Source organism: Pungitius pungitius, chromosome 2 (genome assembly GCF_949316345.1).
Source record: "Pungitius pungitius chromosome 2, fPunPun2.1, whole genome shotgun sequence".
Taxonomy (NCBI): Eukaryota; Metazoa; Chordata; class Actinopteri; order Perciformes; family Gasterosteidae; genus Pungitius; species Pungitius pungitius.
In genome coordinates this window covers 32,410,275-32,428,587 of record NC_084901.1, presented here as the reverse complement: position 1 = coordinate 32,428,587, position 18,313 = coordinate 32,410,275, and the positions used below count along the sequence as shown (strand labels likewise).

At 40.9% G+C, this 18,313-nt stretch overlaps 2 protein-coding genes and 1 pseudogene across 2 annotated transcripts; all 3 read left to right on the top strand.

Annotated features, from left to right (window-relative positions):
• The first annotated feature begins 231 nt into the window (after positions 1–231).
• LOC119211555 (tumor necrosis factor ligand superfamily member 13B-like) lies at positions 232–2,673 on the top strand. The gene is made up of 6 exons (XM_037462547.2): positions 232–441; positions 567–654; positions 780–836; positions 920–1,032; positions 1,112–1,256; positions 2,004–2,673. Exons 1-6 carry the CDS (start codon positions 256–258, stop codon positions 2,117–2,119), a joined length of 705 nt encoding a protein of 234 aa, XP_037318444.2. The 5' UTR covers positions 232–255; the 3' UTR covers positions 2,120–2,673.
• Positions 2,674–2,798: 125 nt separating this feature from the next.
• Positions 2,799–5,775, top strand: LOC119210059 (transforming growth factor beta activator LRRC32-like). The gene is made up of 2 exons (XM_037459669.2): positions 2,799–3,059; positions 3,166–5,775. The coding sequence occupies exons 1-2, from the start codon at positions 2,970–2,972 to the stop codon at positions 5,026–5,028; spliced, it is 1,953 nt and encodes a 650-aa protein (XP_037315566.2). The 5' UTR covers positions 2,799–2,969; the 3' UTR covers positions 5,029–5,775.
• Positions 5,776–8,024: 2,249 nt separating this feature from the next.
• LOC119210031 (uncharacterized) lies at positions 8,025–18,164 on the top strand (annotated as a pseudogene).
• Positions 18,165–18,313: the final 149 nt, after the last annotated feature.

Here is an 18,313-nt window from a genome sequence, read left to right as displayed (position 1 = left end):
CACGCGTTTTGACAAGTGATGCTCTTTGAGGCCTTTGGCTTCATTAAAATGTTGCTTTTACTTTGCAAGTTTTACAACACACTTCAGATTTGGCTGTAATCTCGGTAGTATCTAAATCAGTTCCATCTTGAGAGGCCGAGAGAAGATGGTTCCTCATTCTGAAACTCTACATTTAGGTTTCCGGGGGTTTACTGATGTGTGACCTCACCCGTTTGAGTAACTTCAGGACATCCAGTCGGCGTCTTCCTTCTCACGATGCTCTACGGTGCCTTCGTGTCACTAGCAGCATTTATGTTGTGTCTCAGTGTTTTCCTGGTGCACAGAGCCAGCGTTCTAGAAAATGATTTGCGCAAACTCCAAGGGGACATAATTCTACAATTAAATCAGCCACGTTCTGAGGGAGTCAATGGGAAAATGGCCAGGATGTCTGAAAGAAGGGAGGTATGTCACTGATTATGGAGGATGTAGTCATCTTGGACATTGTACTACTGAGATTTATGCCATTAGTGAATGTTCAGATAGCGCTGCAACAACACATTTTGTCCTAACGCTTTGTTTTCTCTAAGGACATAAAGCCAAGTACTTTGCAAAAAAGTCAGAGTTCTCTGAAGATTTCTTCCAGGAGAGCGAAACGGCAACAGGGCAGCTGCAGAGGTGGGCTGGAGCAGAGGACTGAAAATGTGTCCATTAGTTACGGTCTAATCTTGTAGTGAGACCATAAACACTATATTCTAAGTTAATTGAATTAAAGTATTATGTTTATTTCCTCCTCCTGCCAGCTCCAACATCATTTCTGCAGTTAACAGCTAACACTAACAAACAGCCAGACATAAAAGGTAAAACTAAATGCAAGTCCTTGGCTGTGGTAATGCACTGTAAGCCATTATTTTGAATAAGTATGTCATGCTTTCTCCCGTAGGAAATATAACAGTAATCCCTTGGACTGTTTCTGCGCAGCGAGGAAATGCAATTTCACAAAGGGAAAACAGAATTGTTGTCCAAGAAGATGGATATTACTTTGTGTTTGCACAAGTATGGGGTCACTGTAACTGAAGCATGACTAAATTGATTTGGTTCCAACTGGTCAACTAATGTTCTGCTTAATTCACAGGTTTTGTTCAAAAGCCCGAGTACAGTCATGGGTCATACCATTCAAAGTTTGAGCTCCACTAGAACAGAGGGGACACCAACAGAACTCTTGCGCTGCCTGCAGGAGATGCCCGATAAAACTCCAGCCAATACTTGTTACACCGCAGGTCAGTGAGCCGGTACTGCCGCCACAAAAGCCGTAAAAGAGTACATGCCTATTTGCTTTCTTGCCAAGAGTTCGATGAGATCATTGCTAGCCCTCTCATGTCTAAATGCTGAATGTGAAGCTACAGCCAGCAGGTGGTGAGCTTAGTTTGGCACAAAGAACAGCAATCCTGGCTCGGTCCAGTGCGTAAACTAAATTCCCCAAAAGCACACCTACATACGTGTTTGCTTACATAGACACCTGAATGTAAAAGTGAGCCATTGTTGGACGGTTGGTGATGCGTTGTGGCGGACTGGTTTTCATCTGTGATTATCTGGAGCGTTAACGTCACCCTGGGTTCTCCAGGCTGCTTTTTCACACTCAGACCTTTCTGTACATATTAAATACACGTGATGTTATGTGCTAACTTTGTAAGAGGTGCGCTAGTTAGCTGCTGGCTGTAGCTCCATGTTTGCTATTGGGGCCCAAGTGGGCTATATATATCTTCTCATTGAGCGCTGGGCAAGAGCTTGTATTTGTTCACATTTCCCAAAATGTTTCACGATTCCTTTGACTTAAGCAACCTCTACCACTAAATTTCAAAACACCATGAGGGCATACCATGTGTACATATGGTGTCAATCCCTCTAAACAGAGACTGTGCCCAGGAGCTTGAAAGCTGGCCTGACTGAGAGACTTTAGTTTTGTTTTTCTTTTTACGTCTGGTGTCTACTTTATAAAGCCTGGGTCCGTCTATCCTCTGCTGCAGGCATTGTGCGGCTGCTTCAGGATGATGAGCTTGAATTGGTGATCCCCCACAGGCCAAACTCCCTCATCTCGATGGACGCAGAGTCTACATTTTTTGGTGTCATACAGCTGAACTGAAACAAGTCAGTGTGAAGATGATAATCATGCAGCTTGTCGCTGCCGGATGGGAGAAGCTGTCACTGAGCCGTGTGAGGGGATACTGATACAGGCCAAAACTCCAGGGACCTTTTTTTAAAAATAAACTGCCTAACTCTACTACTTTTAAAATCCTTTAGCTTTAAAACATGATGTTGTATATTGCAGGTAGTCTACCTGAACTGTCCCCTCGCATTATATTTATGTGTGCTTCCACCTCCTTTCATCAGTCTATTTTGACATGTCTCTTTATACCTCGCTCCGCCTCCACTTCGTCTGTTTATTTGTTCCTCTCGTCTATTTTAGAAAGGTTTCCGTTTACCGAAGACTATGTCAGGAACAAACAAAGGTATAAATTTATATCCTTCTGCTCAGGAGGGGGTTCCTGGTGGACACCAAATGCACCGTGGATACTAAAAGGTATCATGAAGAAATGTAACTTGTTATAAATAGAATAATGAGTCTGAATACAAATAAATTGTCATATAGATTAATAAATCGTTTTGAAAGTATCAATCCGTATAAATGGCTTCATTAAACACCAAAATATGTTAATCTTTGTCTGAATACAGTTTTTATTTTGAAAGTCAAGTATTTAGATGCTTTTCTGTGTAGAAAGTGATATATATATATATATATATATATCAAGCCTTTGTTGCCTTTACTGTCTAAATATAGAATACGCTGTGCCTATCTGGTGTCCACAGCTGTATTCCCTCTCCCTTTTTTTATGAAGCATGACTATAAGAGGGTGTATGTGTGTTCATGAGGTCAGACAACAGTAGTTGTACATTTGAGCAGCAGCAGCAGCAGCAGCAGCAGCAGCGAGAGGATGGTCAGACACTTGTTCCCTAATCTCCTGCTGCTCTGGTCAATCAGCAATGACCTTTGTATATTTGGACTGACATATGACCTGCCAAAGGTATGCTCACGATTTATAATTAACATTTTTTTGTACAGTAGTATTGTAAGTGTTTGGTTGCCACAGTTCCCTCTCTGATTGTGATTATTGTTCATTTCATTTCAAGGAGCACTCCTGGAGCAACCAGAACCTCTATTCTGTCCCTCTGGATTTGGACGTAAGGCTTAGGAGACTAGACCTGTCCAATAACTTCATCAGACAGCTGCCCCCACTTGCTTTGCCCAACCTGCAGCAGCTGGACCTGAGCTCCAACCAGCTCCATCTCATCTCTGAGGGCGCTTTTGAAGACCTGGCTCAACTTGAGGAGCTGAATTTGGCCAGAAATTTGCTGAGCAACGACGTCGGCAATAACGGCAAAGCCCTCCAATCCATCACCGGATTGAAGAGTTTGGACATGTCCATGAACGACTTGAGTGACGATGCAGTGGAACTGTATCTTCGAAACAAACCTTCTCTTGATCAACTTAAGATGACTGGTAATGCTTTAACAACACTTTCACACAACTTGTTCAAAGAGAGTAAAGGTTTGAGGGCCATTACTATTGATGACAATCAGATATCGGTGATAGAACAGGGGACATTTGAACCTTTGAGACAATTAGAGATGTTAAATTTGGCCAGAAATAACCTCGCACATATCTGTGATTTTAAATTACATCAAGTTAAATATCTGAACCTCAGTCGAAATTCAGTCGAGTTCTTTGTTACACGTGAGGATGACCAGTTGTACAGGCTTGAAATACTTGATCTGAGTCACAACAAACTCCTTTATTTCCCAATTGTTCCAAAAATGAACCGATTGAAGTATTTGCATTTGCACAATAATATGGTTGGTGCTTTAAATTCAGAGGCTACAATGGTATCAGAGGCCAATGCTCTTTATAGTGAAATAATGAGTGAGAGAATAGTTAGAAAAAACAACTTGCACTCAAACTGGAGGCTAATGCCACTGATTTATATTGATCTGAGCTACAACCACTTCAGATCTTTCCCACTTGAGACTTTGAGCCTTCTTTCATCATTGGAAACTCTGAATTTTAGTTTCAACTGTTTGCAAAACATTTCCTGGAATATAAGAAATTATGATGAATCAGGAATCATTAGGCAACTTTTCTTCCCATCCTTAAAGCACCTTAACCTTCAGAGTAACGGACTTGCATACATTTCGCCACTTTTTCTCAATGCGCTCACACGAATCGAAACATTAAATCTACAAGACAATTCTGTGCAACCTTGCGCCTCTGTTGACCAATCAACAGAGCACGTAAATCTGAACACCTCCTGCGTTGTCATTGGCCAGCTAAGGACTCTTAAACACCTCAATCTTAAAGAAAACAACATCAAAATGCTTCAACCGAACACATTTCTGAAAACCTCTTTGGTTTCTTTGAACCTTGCAGCAAATCCGCATATAGTAGTTGGAAGGGATGCATTAGAGGGTGTGCAAAACACTCTTCAGTCCTTGATCATCAGTGAAATGAACATGACCAGCTCTGATCTGTCTTTACCCTGCATGCCAGCGTTAACTCAGCTGAACATATCTAACAACCACCTCGATCTGCTACCGAGCAGTTTGAGCTGCTCCCCTCTGACACAAATAGACATAAGAAATAATCATTTTGAGTCTCTAAACAATTCTTTGATCCTTGATCTGTCGGTGCATCTCAATCTTATGTACATAAGTGGAAATCATTTTAACTGTTGTGACAGTAGTTGGCTTAAAATCCTAGATGAGCTGAAGATGAAACTGCCTGATGTCAACGACGCCGTGTGTTTTACCGTCGATAGAAGCATTGCAATGACAGAGTATCTGAAAAACCCCTCAGGTTATTGTTTGATTCATACAAAAGCACAGGAAATGAACTTTGGAACCACGATCATCATTGTTTTATTTGTAACTGTAATATTGACAGTGCTCATCATGTTCACCAAGAGGGTGTGTTGCACACAAATATCCTTTATAGTTTGATATGTTAAATCTGTTATCTGTTTATTTTGGAGAATATTCCATCAATGCACATGGGTTACATTCAGTAGGCAACTGGAATACATTAGCGAGAAATTGAATAGAAAACTAAAATTCCTTTGAGATGAATGTTAAGTTAAGAAATTTATTAAAATCTTCATCACCTAACACAATTCTATTCTCATCGCCATTCAAGGCGTTCATTGTTATTCTTGTAGAACATGCATCGCTGTATAACTCGTGCAGCCAAATTGTTGAGATCAAAATTGACTCCCAAGGTGTTCGGTCAAGATATGTGTGCCGAATCGCTAATCAAGTGGAGCATTTTGCCCATCCTCCATTGTGAAATGTCTGCAACCAACTAAATGTTTTGCCTTGGCTCCATTTTTTGTGACGTCTGTGAGGCCTTGCACAACATTCCCAGAATCCAAACTTCTGAACAATTAAATAAAACACCAATGAAAGACAACACGTTTCTCCCCCCTTTTTTTCGGCTCTGGCCTTGTTAATAACATACAACTGTAAATATGTCATCAATGACACTGTACATGTTAATAAAAATGCTGTGCCTCATAACCAGAATTGTGTTCTGCCTTTTCTATTCCTTCAAAACGAATCCGTGTGGTTTTGATGCGGATCATTTGGGACTTTCAGTTTTTAGTTGAGCAATTTTAATTCCACAAAGGCTGAAGGTATTCCCTTGACTATCATTCAGTGTCAGGAGCATTGTCACTGAGAATAAGACCCCTCTATGGGGTTTTGTGCATTTGAATACAATCTGTTTAAGAAAAATAGGTGGGATGATGTCTGGGGAGAAATGTGCAAAAACCTTATGACATGTTGCAGTGTAAAACGAATCAGAAATTCTAAGGATTTAATTACATTCTGTATTAGCTCTGGGTTCACTGGGGAGAAACTGCTGTTGCAGGAGGATATCCTGTTAAGCAATCGTCTCATTGTTTGTTATTGACAGATAAAAGTGGTGCAAAGCACCCTTTTGCAACTCTCATTTCAACTTTGTCCCCCCAGCACAGCTACGGCTGCGATGACAGCCCGAGTGCCAAAACCACCGGGATGCTCATCAATCGGGCTTGAGCAAAACAACTGAAGGAAATATCTTTGTTGCCACACCCACGAGATTTGGGTACTAGATCAAGTAGCAGCTTGACAAGTTCATGCAAAGAGCACTGGGAGAAAAGAACACTGTGTGGATAGTATTAGGTGTAAAGCCAAAAGGAATGCAAGTGGCAAATTACATTCATTCCTCTACTTGGTAGTTAATGGCTGGCATGTTGACATCAGCAGCAGCTCGTTTGTAAGCATATTGAGAAAGTATTGAGAACCATCAGTCAGTTGCTCACTCCAGCTGTGATCCCAGTAAACCACATCCCTGCAAGTGAAGGATTGTCACTTAATAGGGATAATTTACGTACATCAAATCTACAGAAAGTCACTGGAATGCCATTAATGTTGAACCTATGTTGTTGGAATCAGAGTTGCTTGATCAGTTCTTCTGTTAATTTTTTTCTCATTCTACAACAACAACTGGCGCAGTTGAAAAGTCAAAAGAAGCTGAACTATTTTTTTTGGTGCTGTGAAGTGGATGCGTTGATGAATCTCACGGCCTAAGGAAGGAAGTCACTGGTGGTTCAGCAGTTGATACTTCTGTTTTTCTTGTTCTTTTGTCATTTCATAATTCTTACATCATACCATTGACTTTTGAATCATGCAGCTGTATTTTAATTGTACTAAATGTTTGAATTCAACCACCAAACACAATTTCATTAAAAAGAATTGAATCAACTAAATTGCGTAGCTCATTCATATTTTATCATTTTGATAAATATGTAACATTATTTTTTCTCAGAGGATTGGTTTGAAAGCCAGATGCTACATATCTTTCACAAAAATATTTTCATAACTCTTTAGATATCAATTAAAAAAATAATAATAATTAAAACCGTTTTATATGTAATGGAGAGCTTTACGGTTATTGGTAAATAGGTTACCTTTACAAACAACAACAAAAAAGCTTTTAGAAATGAGCTAATTCTGCTAAATATGCGGAGGAGTCAGGCAGCCGTTTTGGAGGTGAAGTCATTAAGTTAACTCACTGTCACATGACCCCACCAGGCTGTTCAGTATCTGTCATAAAGGAAATTCTGCAGTTAAAATCAAGGATGAAGCTATTTTAAGGTCTGTGAGAACGGTGACCCCCAGTAGGTCGACTCTGTAATACAATCGTATGGTCTTTTTTTCAATCAGGATGGAGAACCGTCATGTCCATGCCAGGTTGACTGGGATGCTGATTCCCAGCAATTTAAAACTCTGCTTGTAATCCCTTGTTTCCATTGGCCTCTGTGCTGGTTCCCAGTAGGCCTGTAATTCAGACATTACCGCAGAGGTCCTTGAAAACGTTGCTCAGGGCTCACAAGAATCCATCACGTGTCCCCGGCTGAGCATTTTAGTTCATCTAGTTCACGCTTTCCTCCTAAATGGTTGGCTGCAACTTAGAAAGGCAAGGATCATGCAATGTAAGGTTTTGATGCATAAACTTAATTATGCTGAACTAATGTTGGTTTATTTGGTCATATCATATATTATATTGGCCTAACTTTTGAATGTTTTTGAATGAATTCAATGTAAAAGTTTGAGAACATGTTGAGATTATTTTGGCCCCAAAGCCTCTAAAGTTAATAATTTCGCTTTACCAGATTAAACTGCATGGTTATGGGCGCCAACTATCTTCAAGTGGTAACGTTACATTTAACATTTGAATTACCAAACCAGATTAAATAACTTGGTTTTGTAATCAAGCTAAAGGATTTGCTTAGTGAATTAACACATGACGCTAAACTATTGGTGATGAACGTTAGCTAGTTGGCGTTAAAGTTATATCACACTTCAACAGGAGGAGCGAGGCACCCTCTTGTTCACAATGAAACAATGGCGACAGAGTAGTTCAGGAGGACCCCCTTCATTCAAATCGGAAAAACAACTTGAGCAACTTAATAACGTTTTCAACATGGCTCGTTAATGTCTTTCGCAGGCTAAAGGAGGCGCAGAACAGGTTTTACCGACAATTTCAATGGCATTTTGAATTTTAACTAGTATTAGTGACACCTTAACGTTAGCTAAGCTAAGTAGCTAGCTAACAGCTAACGGACGATGGCGCCCCAGCGTGCAGTCGCTCCGGCGTCTGTCGGAGGCTCCGCTCCGTCCCGGACGACCATGACTCCTCAGCACCCTCCCGCACTCTCACAGAAAGTGCAGTTGACTTTCAAACTCTTTATGCTGGAGATTGCCCGGAATACTCTTGAACAAGAACTTCTCAAGCTCACCGATAAGGTAAGTTAATGTTAGCAACGGTTTACATTACCTGTAGTCAACGTTAGCTAAGGTAAGTTAGCTGTTAAGTAGTTAACGTCGCGGAAGCCACATGGTCAAACGTTACTTTTAACTTAAAGTTAGTTGACTGAGATTGCAACATTACGATGCAGCAAAGCACTGATGAAAATTGCATGCAAATGTTACCAGAACTACAATCAAAGCGTGTTTCCACTATTGTTGACTACTTTTCCAACTAACGTTAACTAATTGACGTTGTTTTAATGTTAGCTTCAACATGTTAACTTGAAATCATTTTGCCAATTGGTTGCTTGAAAAGTGTTAACTAATTAAAAAGGTCAACACATTTTTTAAATGTAATTTATATGACGTTATATAAAGAGTTAATTTTTTATCTCTTACAAAATCACTTCAGCTTTTTCCACTTTTCACTCAGGCCTATGAAGACGTTCAAGGTTTCTTGAATTCAACTATTCCCCCTGTTGGTGTATTGGGTGATTTGGTGAAGGCTCTGGATACAAAATATCAGAACATTGTCAAGCTCTCCGGGTTATTAAAAGACCTCACAGTTGGTAAGTGGGGCCTTAAGTTTGAGATGATACACGAAAATATTCTCTGGTCTGTGTAAATGTAGTCTTTATTAAATAATTGAATAAGTAATTACACAATTGAAATAACATGTTTCCTCCAGTAGTTTGCTTGCAATATGTATAATTGTGTGGTTAATGTTTAGGGCTGCAACAACAAATCGATGAAAATCGATTATTAAAAGTGTTGGCAACAAACGTCATTATCGATTCGTTGTGTCGCGCGATTATTACGTCACTCAATGGGTTGCGGAGATGCGCGCGGAAGTAAAATAAGAGCCGACGTAGAGGAAAGCACAGCCAGCAGCGCCGGCAGCTGTTGTGAGTCACATGACGCAGACAAAGACTCCTATTCGAGTTAAGTCGTCCAAGGTGTCGAAACATTTCACATTGAATAAACTTAATGGGTGTCATGGCATATCGGGCATATTGTATATATTTCGTCCTTTACCCAATTTCGGTTATTGTTGACAAACATATTTGTATGTGTTTTTAATGCTGTCATATACGGGAGTCATTCCTTTAAACGGTGATCCATTAAACTAGCACGGCTAACTAAGAAGCCTCTAATTCATTTATTTATAAATTACGTTTTAAATTCATCTCATAGCATTTGGTTATTTTTTTGCTGCATTACGATGTGCTGTATACGTTTACTTAACTTGCACTACAATGGTAATCATTTAATTAATAAGCTTCAAGTGAACATGAGGTTGTGTTTCAGACTGTGTCTGAGTGTAGAATAGCTGTTAAAACAAATCCTGTTAAAATTTCTGATTTGTATTTTATTTGTATAAATATATATGGTATATATAATATATATAATATGGTCTTGGTTCTTAATTTTTATTATTTTTTCGTCAACAGGTAAGTATTTATAGGATTTAACATCTATCAAGATGATCTACACAAGTAAAACAAATGGATAATTCTCTTGTTTTATATCATACAAATTACCTCGTTGCTATCAGCATATCATTTAGGAAAATATTGTATTTTTAGCTTTTATTTAACCCTCCCAATCCCTGCTTCTTCTCTGCTTTTATCACCTTTACAGAGACACCAGACTATGGCCAGTCTGCTGTAAAAGAAAAAGTGCAAGCACATTTGCTTCAACCACTCGGAGACAAAAAAATCCAAATGAAGGAGGCTCTAAAGTTTGGGTCTATGTTGCAGAACTCGCTCATGGCTACCTCAATAACCAAAGCTGTCCAGCGGCTAGGAGCCACGCTTACCCACCAGCATTACAACATGCAATGCCACATCTCGTCCGGCTACAGCAGTGCTGATGCAACTTTGAGCTCGGCCCCTCGCATACAGGCCGAAGGAAAAGAACATTTTGTTATTTTTGAGGAGAAACTCCCTTCAGATGCTGCAATTATTGAGAGACTCGATGATAACCCAGAGAGACCAGCACTACCACTGCCTTCCATACAAGCAATACTCCCAGAGATCAGTAACCTTAGACCAACGAAAATAAAACCACTAATGAGCTGGGGATGTGAGGAAGATGTCCAGGTGCAACACCAAAAACAAACATCCCCTCAGCTGCTTCACTTCCTCAGAGCAAAAGCTAAAAACATGGGTGCACTAGAGGTCACTGTCATGGAGTGGCGTAAGAGCATGTGCGCTTCAAGTTTGCCACAGGGGCTCACTATCCAAAGACAAAACTACCAAGTCAGACATGCTGTGACTAATGATCTGATAAATGCACTAGCTCCAAAAACAACATGTGCAGACATTGAGAACCAAGCCCCAGTTTTCAGAGTAAAAAGAGTGCAATCGAGGGGCTCTCTGACCTACACTTTTGTAATTGCAACAAAGACTGAATTATGGGATATTGGAGACATATTCACAGAAGTGGGAGATGGGGAGTCTGAAGCTCATCCCCCGGACAACAAAGATCGCCCAAATAAACCCGCTCAAGGGGACTCTAGTCCAAACATACACTTGAAGACCCAAACTCTGCAATGCACAGAACCTGAACATGTGAGCCATGTGGCCGACGCAAAAAGACCAGCGGTTCACTGCATTTCCATTCCGGACTTCCAAACACGGAAGTTTGAAGAGACTGAAGTTGTGGTGTCTTGTGTTGTGAGCCCGGGCCACTTCTACATACAGCACGCAGACGCCGTCGTGACGCTGCAGGCCCTTTTCGCCCAGTAAGTCGTTCAGCAAGGGCTTTAATCTCTCAGCGGCTTCTCTTAATGCTCACTGACTCCCTGATCACATTAACAGAACGTATAGAGCCACTTCTCCCTTTTTGTTCATTACTGGTTTCTTTGTAGATTTTTCTTTTTTAATAATCCACATGTTCTTGGTTATCATTACTTTTTCTTCTCATTTGGCAGCAGCTGGAAAGCCAGTAGTTCATACGCCGAGCCGAGCTGCATTCCAGACATTGGGGCGAAAGTAATGGGTTGGTTCCCAAAGCAAGAACAATGGTGCAGGGTTCAGGTGACGAAGATATGTGGAGTAAGTGGAGGTGCGTCCAGTTTTGTTTATTGGAATGGTTTTGCTAATGCATACCTCTAGATGGTAGCAGTGTCACTTTGCTTGCCTGCAGACATGTGAGAATTCCTTTTTTTTGGTTTGGCTTGACGTTACTGTGCTCTGTGTCATGGTGTCAGACAATAATACCACTGATGGTCCAACATCCATCAAGTTGGAGGTGAAGAAGCTGGACTACGGGGACACAGCCTGCCTCTCCCTGTTGGACATCAAAGAACTGACCCCAGAAATGGGCGTCCTGCCACTGCAGGCTGTCAAGGTCTCGTTGGAAAACGTGAGTTTATCTCTACCCATGTTTGCATTTGAAAGTAAATGCACAAGTCTGGTTCACTTGGAGGGAAAATGAATAGCTTCTGTCTAAAAGAAAACCTTTTTGCTTTTTTAATCAATTGTTAACCTGCACGCAAATGTCCCATTTGGTCCTGTATGACATTTGCTAGACATCGCTAGAAATCTGAAGTGATTGTCATTCCTCTACGGAAGTTCTTGTTTGCCTACGGTACGTTTATTAGACAATATTAAGAATATTTCCCAATCATATTTTTCAGGTCATTGTTTGAGACACATCTTATAATGTGTGCAATGAGAGCATATCATTCTTTATTAATTATCCCCATTTTTACTAAATGCATCTAGTCTTTAGTGTAAGTCTAATGGAACACTATTTGCCTTTTTCAGACTCCCTATTTACTTAATGTAGTTCTATGTTTTTATCTCACACATTATCAATTCAGTTCAATATTCAATAATATTAATAATATTACCTCAAGGTTTCAGAAAAGATAATGTTGCCAAAGCATCTAAATAATGTGAATATTAACACATTACAATATTGCAGATTACCCCTCTCAGATTTGCATGCGTGAATCTAGTTAAAACAATGTGCTCTGTGGTGAGTGTGTAGGCCCTGTTAGATCATTGCCATTTGTCCACCTGATAAGAATTGTCTCAGTTCACGGTACGTAATATTTTTTTCTTCCCCCAGGTGACGCCTGTGAATGGGAGTGATTGGTCTGAGGAGGCAGTGGGCTGGTTCAAAGCAATGGTGCACAACAGAACGCTCTATGCCAGACTTTACCCACAGGGGCCCAAGGTTACAGTCGAGCTGTTCCTGGAAAAGGGAAAGCTGGGAGCTATGAGGTACTTAATTAGGAAGCAATCAGTCAATTGTGAATAATACAATTGAGAATACCCAGCATGTATGTCCTTTTGTATTATTTTTTTACATGCCAACATTGTACAAAATATTTAGTTTTATTAAGGGGTAGATGTACAGGAACTGAATAAATATGCTCATGTTGGCTTTATAATGGGCATGTACTTAACAGCACAACGCAATCTCTTAACGTTTCAATAATTTCATCATAATTTCAGGAGGGGTGCATCACTGTCTTTGAGACTGGCCCAGAACGGACACGCCAAACACAACAAACTGAGGGACCTGGGTCTCATGAAAAGGAGTAAGTCTGAAGATTGTGCATCTATAGTAGGTGACGGTGTAAACTGTCTATGACCAGAACCAAAATCATTTTCTATCCAAATCTTGTGTTTTGCTTTTTCAGGCATGTCTCGACTTAATAGGAGGAAACAGGAGTCGGAGTGGGAGAAGTACCTCGTCTCGTGCTATACTCAAAGTAAGAAGTAATTTAGAGTAGGGAAGGTTTCCGGTTCTGCTTTGGCGATGTCATGACAGACAACAAACCATGTCAAATCTGAATAGTAATGGCGGACCTGCCATGGAACACACAAACCCAGACACTCAATGATTCTTAGACTATGGGAAAATCCTCCTAGTTGATCAACTGAGTGCAAATGAACAGACAGATTTCAAATTACACAATGATGAATGACTGTGATGTGCACTTTGCAGTACAAGGATATAAATATAGTGTGTAATGTAAATGGACATGTGAGTAAGGCATTGTTTGGACTATTACACAGTAAGTGACTTGTATCATCTTTCTTGTGTATGGTTACGTTGTAACTCATTAAGTAGAATGTATGTCTAGTGATTGAGTGTAAAGCTAATGTTCTCTATAACATCATTGCAACTAAATAATATTTGTCCTGTATTTATTGAACGTACATTCATGTTGATTCTTTTCTTTGAGGCATCAATAAATATTTGTTTCATTAATAACTTTTTTTTAAATGCATGTAGGATACCACAATAGTATTATATAATTGTTTTATTTAGAACATTTTCCCTTTGTACTTAATACTTGACCCCTAGCATTTGTTAAAAATCAGGAAGTGATCTGCATACAGTAGGTCAGTTATTTCCTTCTCTTTTCACAATAATCATCTTTTGAGCTGCGTTGCCTTATTTGATATTTCTGTGTTGTACAATGTAGCTCCGCTTTCATAATAAAACTGTTCTCTACAAGTGCATGCTCTGTCTCTGTATTGTAGACAACCGTGTCTTCCATAGAGGGAATAGAAATGAGGTTTAGTTCATGCATAGAACGACCAGGGCACTCGAATCCTCCCACTGCGTTTGTCATAAGCGATGCAGAGAAGCTCATTGCATAGTGAGCTGCTGAAGATCATCTGGTACATGAGCACATTGTCTTTCCACTTGCACTCAAGTTTGTTGCTACTGTTACTGATTGTTTCTACTGTTATAAGGAGAAGTTTGAACACATACGAAATGTGCAATCTCAGTTGATACTGTGGATTCTTCATAGCAGAGGGACATTTCTAACTACGGTCATGAGTAATCAATAAAATTTGGAGCAGCACACAGTATTTAAAGTTTATTTAGTTCCAGTTTTATAATTGTCAAACATTTGCATATTTTACAGCAGTGATTCTCAACTGGTGGGTCCCGTTTTTAATGGGTCGCGGGCCTTTGCATGGGAAAATAAAAATTTGAATTAAATAAAACAAATCACAAAAAAATTCATCTTGTGAATTTATTTTGAAGGGACTCTAATGCAGCGGAGTGTCGTTTTTTTTTTTTTGCCGGCTCGTCTGTCCATGTTTTCAGCAGCGTGTGCCAGGTTGGGTCAAACCATTCTGATATGGGGGAGACATTGGGTTTTTAGGATAATTAAACATCCTGAATATAAAATATAAATTTTTGATTTTGAATAAATTTGAGAAGTTGAGAATGTTCCTCGATTTGGGTCGCGGCTCGTCATTAAGGGGTGATGGTCCTGGAGCCAGAACCAGTTGAGAACCACTGTTTTACAGCATAGCAATATTTATATTTGTCACAATGTTTTAAAAAAATATTGGTGAAACTAAATGACTTGAATAAAAGACTAATTTATACTTCATTGTAACTTTTGCATTTTCCGTAGGCCTCAGCCAACCTGCTGGTGACTCTGTGCTCTGAATGTCAGTGACTCAGGTCAAAAGCTTCCTTCACTTCTCTGCCCCGTCAAGCACGATAAATAGTGTGGCAGGCCGAGGCCTTTTGTGTCCACACAGATTCCTCCTTTGGCCCGGGGTAGGCGGAAATCGAGGCGTTTGATCTGAATTCTAAAGAGTCTTGTTGCAGCCCAATAAAGGCCGCCATTGTATGTAAATGGTTTATATAAGCGCATATGACTGCTACGGTGCAGGGCACTGGCTAGTGGCGGAGGAATGATTAGCATTTTCCAAAGGCATGCTTCTCAATCCAGCCCTCTGGCTCGCTAAAAAAAACCCAGTACTTTAATTCATATCTTTGTACACATTTTTGTGTACCACCACAGCTGAAGGTAAATGTCCTCTCGTTCCACTCTGTTTTATACTAACTCTCAGTGTGCGATGGGTTTTTGTGTGTGTGTGTGTGTGTGTGTGCGATGCTTGTCACGCCCCATTGCCTCAACTATTGTCATTTATAATCAATATGAATGATTCATCTTTTTAACTTGACAGGTTTTTATTCTGCAGGATTCTTTTGTGTGTCAGAAAGGCTACAGAATCAAACAATAGAGGTCTCACACTTGTCTTAAAGGCAGAAAAAAAACAAAAAACCAAGATGCATGTCTTGCTTGTTCCTTGGAGATATTTGCTGGCAGTCTGTCAGTCTGTCTGTAACTGGGCTGTAGGTCAGTTTGGGAGTACGGTATTAAAACAGGGTGAGCCAATCACGTGGCGCGGCCACTCTTTGGCAATTGGCTTTGTCCCGTTGCGTCTTGTGACGGCGCCACGCCATCACCCCTGCTCTTATACGGCCAACTTGCTACTGGGAAACTCCTTTTTCTGTTGCTCCTCACTCACTGCCAGCTTGATGCTCGGTCCACACCTCAAGATGGTCAGCTTTGGACCCGGCGCCGCGTACGCCGCTTGCACCGCCGGCTGAGCCTGGTAAACCTCTGTCAGCACAGTTAGACTTTTTAACAAAACGACTGAATTGTCGTATTTTAAAAAAAAAATGTAAGGAAGTTATTTACGCTGATTATCCGTTGCTACAATTAATACCTAAATTGTTTTTTAAGAATAAAGGTTATAGATCTTTTTCTTGAGATACATTTTAAAGAATTTAGTTTTACGGGTCGGCTTTAAGCAAGAGATGTCGCTGAGCCCTTCGCCCGTGTGACCTTTACTGAAATGTGACCTTTATTCTTTGCAGAACTGGAGTCGAAAATGAACTGGGGGAGCTTTTACGCCGTGATCAGCGGCGTAAACAGGCACTCCACCGGCATCGGACGCGTCTGGCTCTCCGTCATCTTCATCTTCCGCATCCTGGTCCTGGTGGTCGCCGCCGAGAGCGTGTGGGGAGATGAGAAGTCGGGCTTCGTCTGCAACACCCAGCAGCCCGGCTGCAACAGCGTGTGCTACGACCAGTTCTTCCCCATCTCGCACATCCGCCTGTGGGCGCTGCAGCTCATCCTGGTCTCCACCCCCGCCCTGCTGGTGGCCATGCACGTGGCCCACCGGCGCCACATCGACAAGAAGATCCTGAAGAAGACGGGCCGCGGCAGCCCCAAGGAGCTGGAGCTCCTCAAGAGCCAGAAGTTCCAGATCACCGGAGCCCTGTGGTGGACGTACATGATCAGCATCGTCTTCAGGATCGCCTTGGAGGTGGCTTTTCTGTACGTGTTCTACCTGATCTATCCCGGCTTCAAGATGGTGCGTTTGGTGAAGTGTGCCTCGTACCCGTGCCCCAACACGGTGGACTGCTTCGTCTCCAGGCCGACCGAAAAGACCATCTTCACCGTGTTCATGCTGGCGGTGTCCGGCCTGTGCGTGCTGCTCAACCTGGCCGAGGTGGGGTACCTCATAGGCAGGGCCTGCAGGCGGGGCCTTCGAGGCTCCGAGGAGGAGTCCAAGGTAGCTTGGATAAGTGGAAGACTCTCCACTTACAGGCAAAACGAAATCAATCAGCTGATAGCGGAGCAGTCTCTCAAGTCCAAGTTCGCTGTGAGCAAAAAGAGCCCGACCGAGAGGGGGGAAAGGTGTTCAGCGTTCTGAAGCCCCGCCTCTTCGGTTGGACCGATCACATGACCATGGATCGTGTGGCTCTGCATTAATGTCCCGTATTCTGTACATGCACATTTAAACCATCTATTTATGTATCAGTCAGTCAGTCGCTTATTGACTCTTGGTGTTTAGTGATACAAGTGCTAGTTGCTGTTGGAGCTCGTCTTAACTGTTTTGAGGCAGTAGTGAAGGTAAAGCCCCCCCCCTCCCCCCCAGGGTCGCGCTTTAGACCCACTCCACTTTGGCGTGTCTGGCCTGAGCTCATTTTGGTGGTTTACATTTGATCACAGCATGAGAAGCAACTTGCCGAGGTGCAAAGTATCTTTATTGCTTGATAATACGGTTCAAACTATTGATTTGTTCTAATCCTACAGAGTCAAACAGTTTTATTTAAAAGCTGTGTTGTTTGGAATTCCTGTCCGTCAAGCAAATATTGATTTGAAAAATATTTGAATTTAGACCTCAGTAATGTATGGAGGAGTCTGTTTGGTCTGGTCAGAAAAATATTCAGTCTGATAACCAATGTAGTGAAGTTGATAAAGTCAGTCACAGGAGAAACATCCTTAAAATCCACGACAATATTCTGAGACAATTACATCTGAAGCACTGATTAAAATGTATGCAAATTATGTTTTAATGACTAAAAAAAAGCCCCAAAATAATCAAATATGACCTAATCCAACTACAAGCTTTAGTTATCATCCAACTTATCATAGGGCTGTGGAATGATTATAACACCAGATAAGGACAGCGTCATTGGATATTATCATTCCACAAAGAATGAAAAACAAAATCAATTGGAAAGAAACAATTCGACACATGTGTTTGCTACTGACCTAAGAATTGTGTTATCTTAACTGACTCAGAAAGGTTGTCAGAGAATAATATTTCATTAAACTACGCATCATTTCAGTACTGTACAATTGTCTCTGTGGATTGTTGTATTTAGTTGTAAGTACTGCCTACTTACTTCATCGCAGCTTGGGTTTAAGGCGATTTCTGTTTCGGAAAAATGTTTCATGTTTCCTGCCTTTTAACAGTTATATTATTTCTTTGTAAGGATATTATTCAGTTTCTCTCTGGTGCTGAGAATGGCATGTCCCATACGCTGGTATCTGTTTATACAACTATTTTATACAGACTATACATAGTAGTGCATACAAAAACAAAAAAGGTACATGTGTGATTCCACACCTAAACATCCCGATCATGTATAATTATCGTTAAAACTATGTGTATATTATGTAATATACAGAAATAAAGTGCCTGATAATTTGACAGTTTTGACCATTTTAAGTTATTTAGGAAATAAAATAGTGACATCTGTCAAGGTCCGTCCTACTTTTAATCCTCGGTCTGGTATATGTGTGAATGAGAACTTTTTCCCCCTCCTGTGGCTTCCTTGTAACTTGAGGATGTGCAAATGT

What these genes read in the sequence shown, in the direction of transcription:
- LOC119211555 (XM_037462547.2), top strand. Translation starts at nt 256, where the DNA reads ATGCTCTACGGTGCCTTCGTGTCACTAGCAGCATTTATGTTGTGTCTC. An exon ending in GGATGTCTGAAAGAAGGGAG is followed by an intron (nt 442 to 566) that starts GTATGTCACTGA and finishes GTTTTCTCTAAG; the next exon opens with GACATAAAGCCAAGTACTTT. An exon ending in CAAACAGCCAGACATAAAAG is followed by an intron (nt 837 to 919) that starts GTAAAACTAAAT and finishes TTTCTCCCGTAG; the next exon opens with GAAATATAACAGTAATCCCT.
- LOC119210059 (XM_037459669.2), top strand. Translation starts at nt 2,970, where the DNA reads ATGGTCAGACACTTGTTCCCTAATCTCCTGCTGCTCTGGTCAATCAGC. An exon ending in TGACATATGACCTGCCAAAG is followed by an intron (nt 3,060 to 3,165) that starts GTATGCTCACGA and finishes TTTCATTTCAAG; the next exon opens with GAGCACTCCTGGAGCAACCA.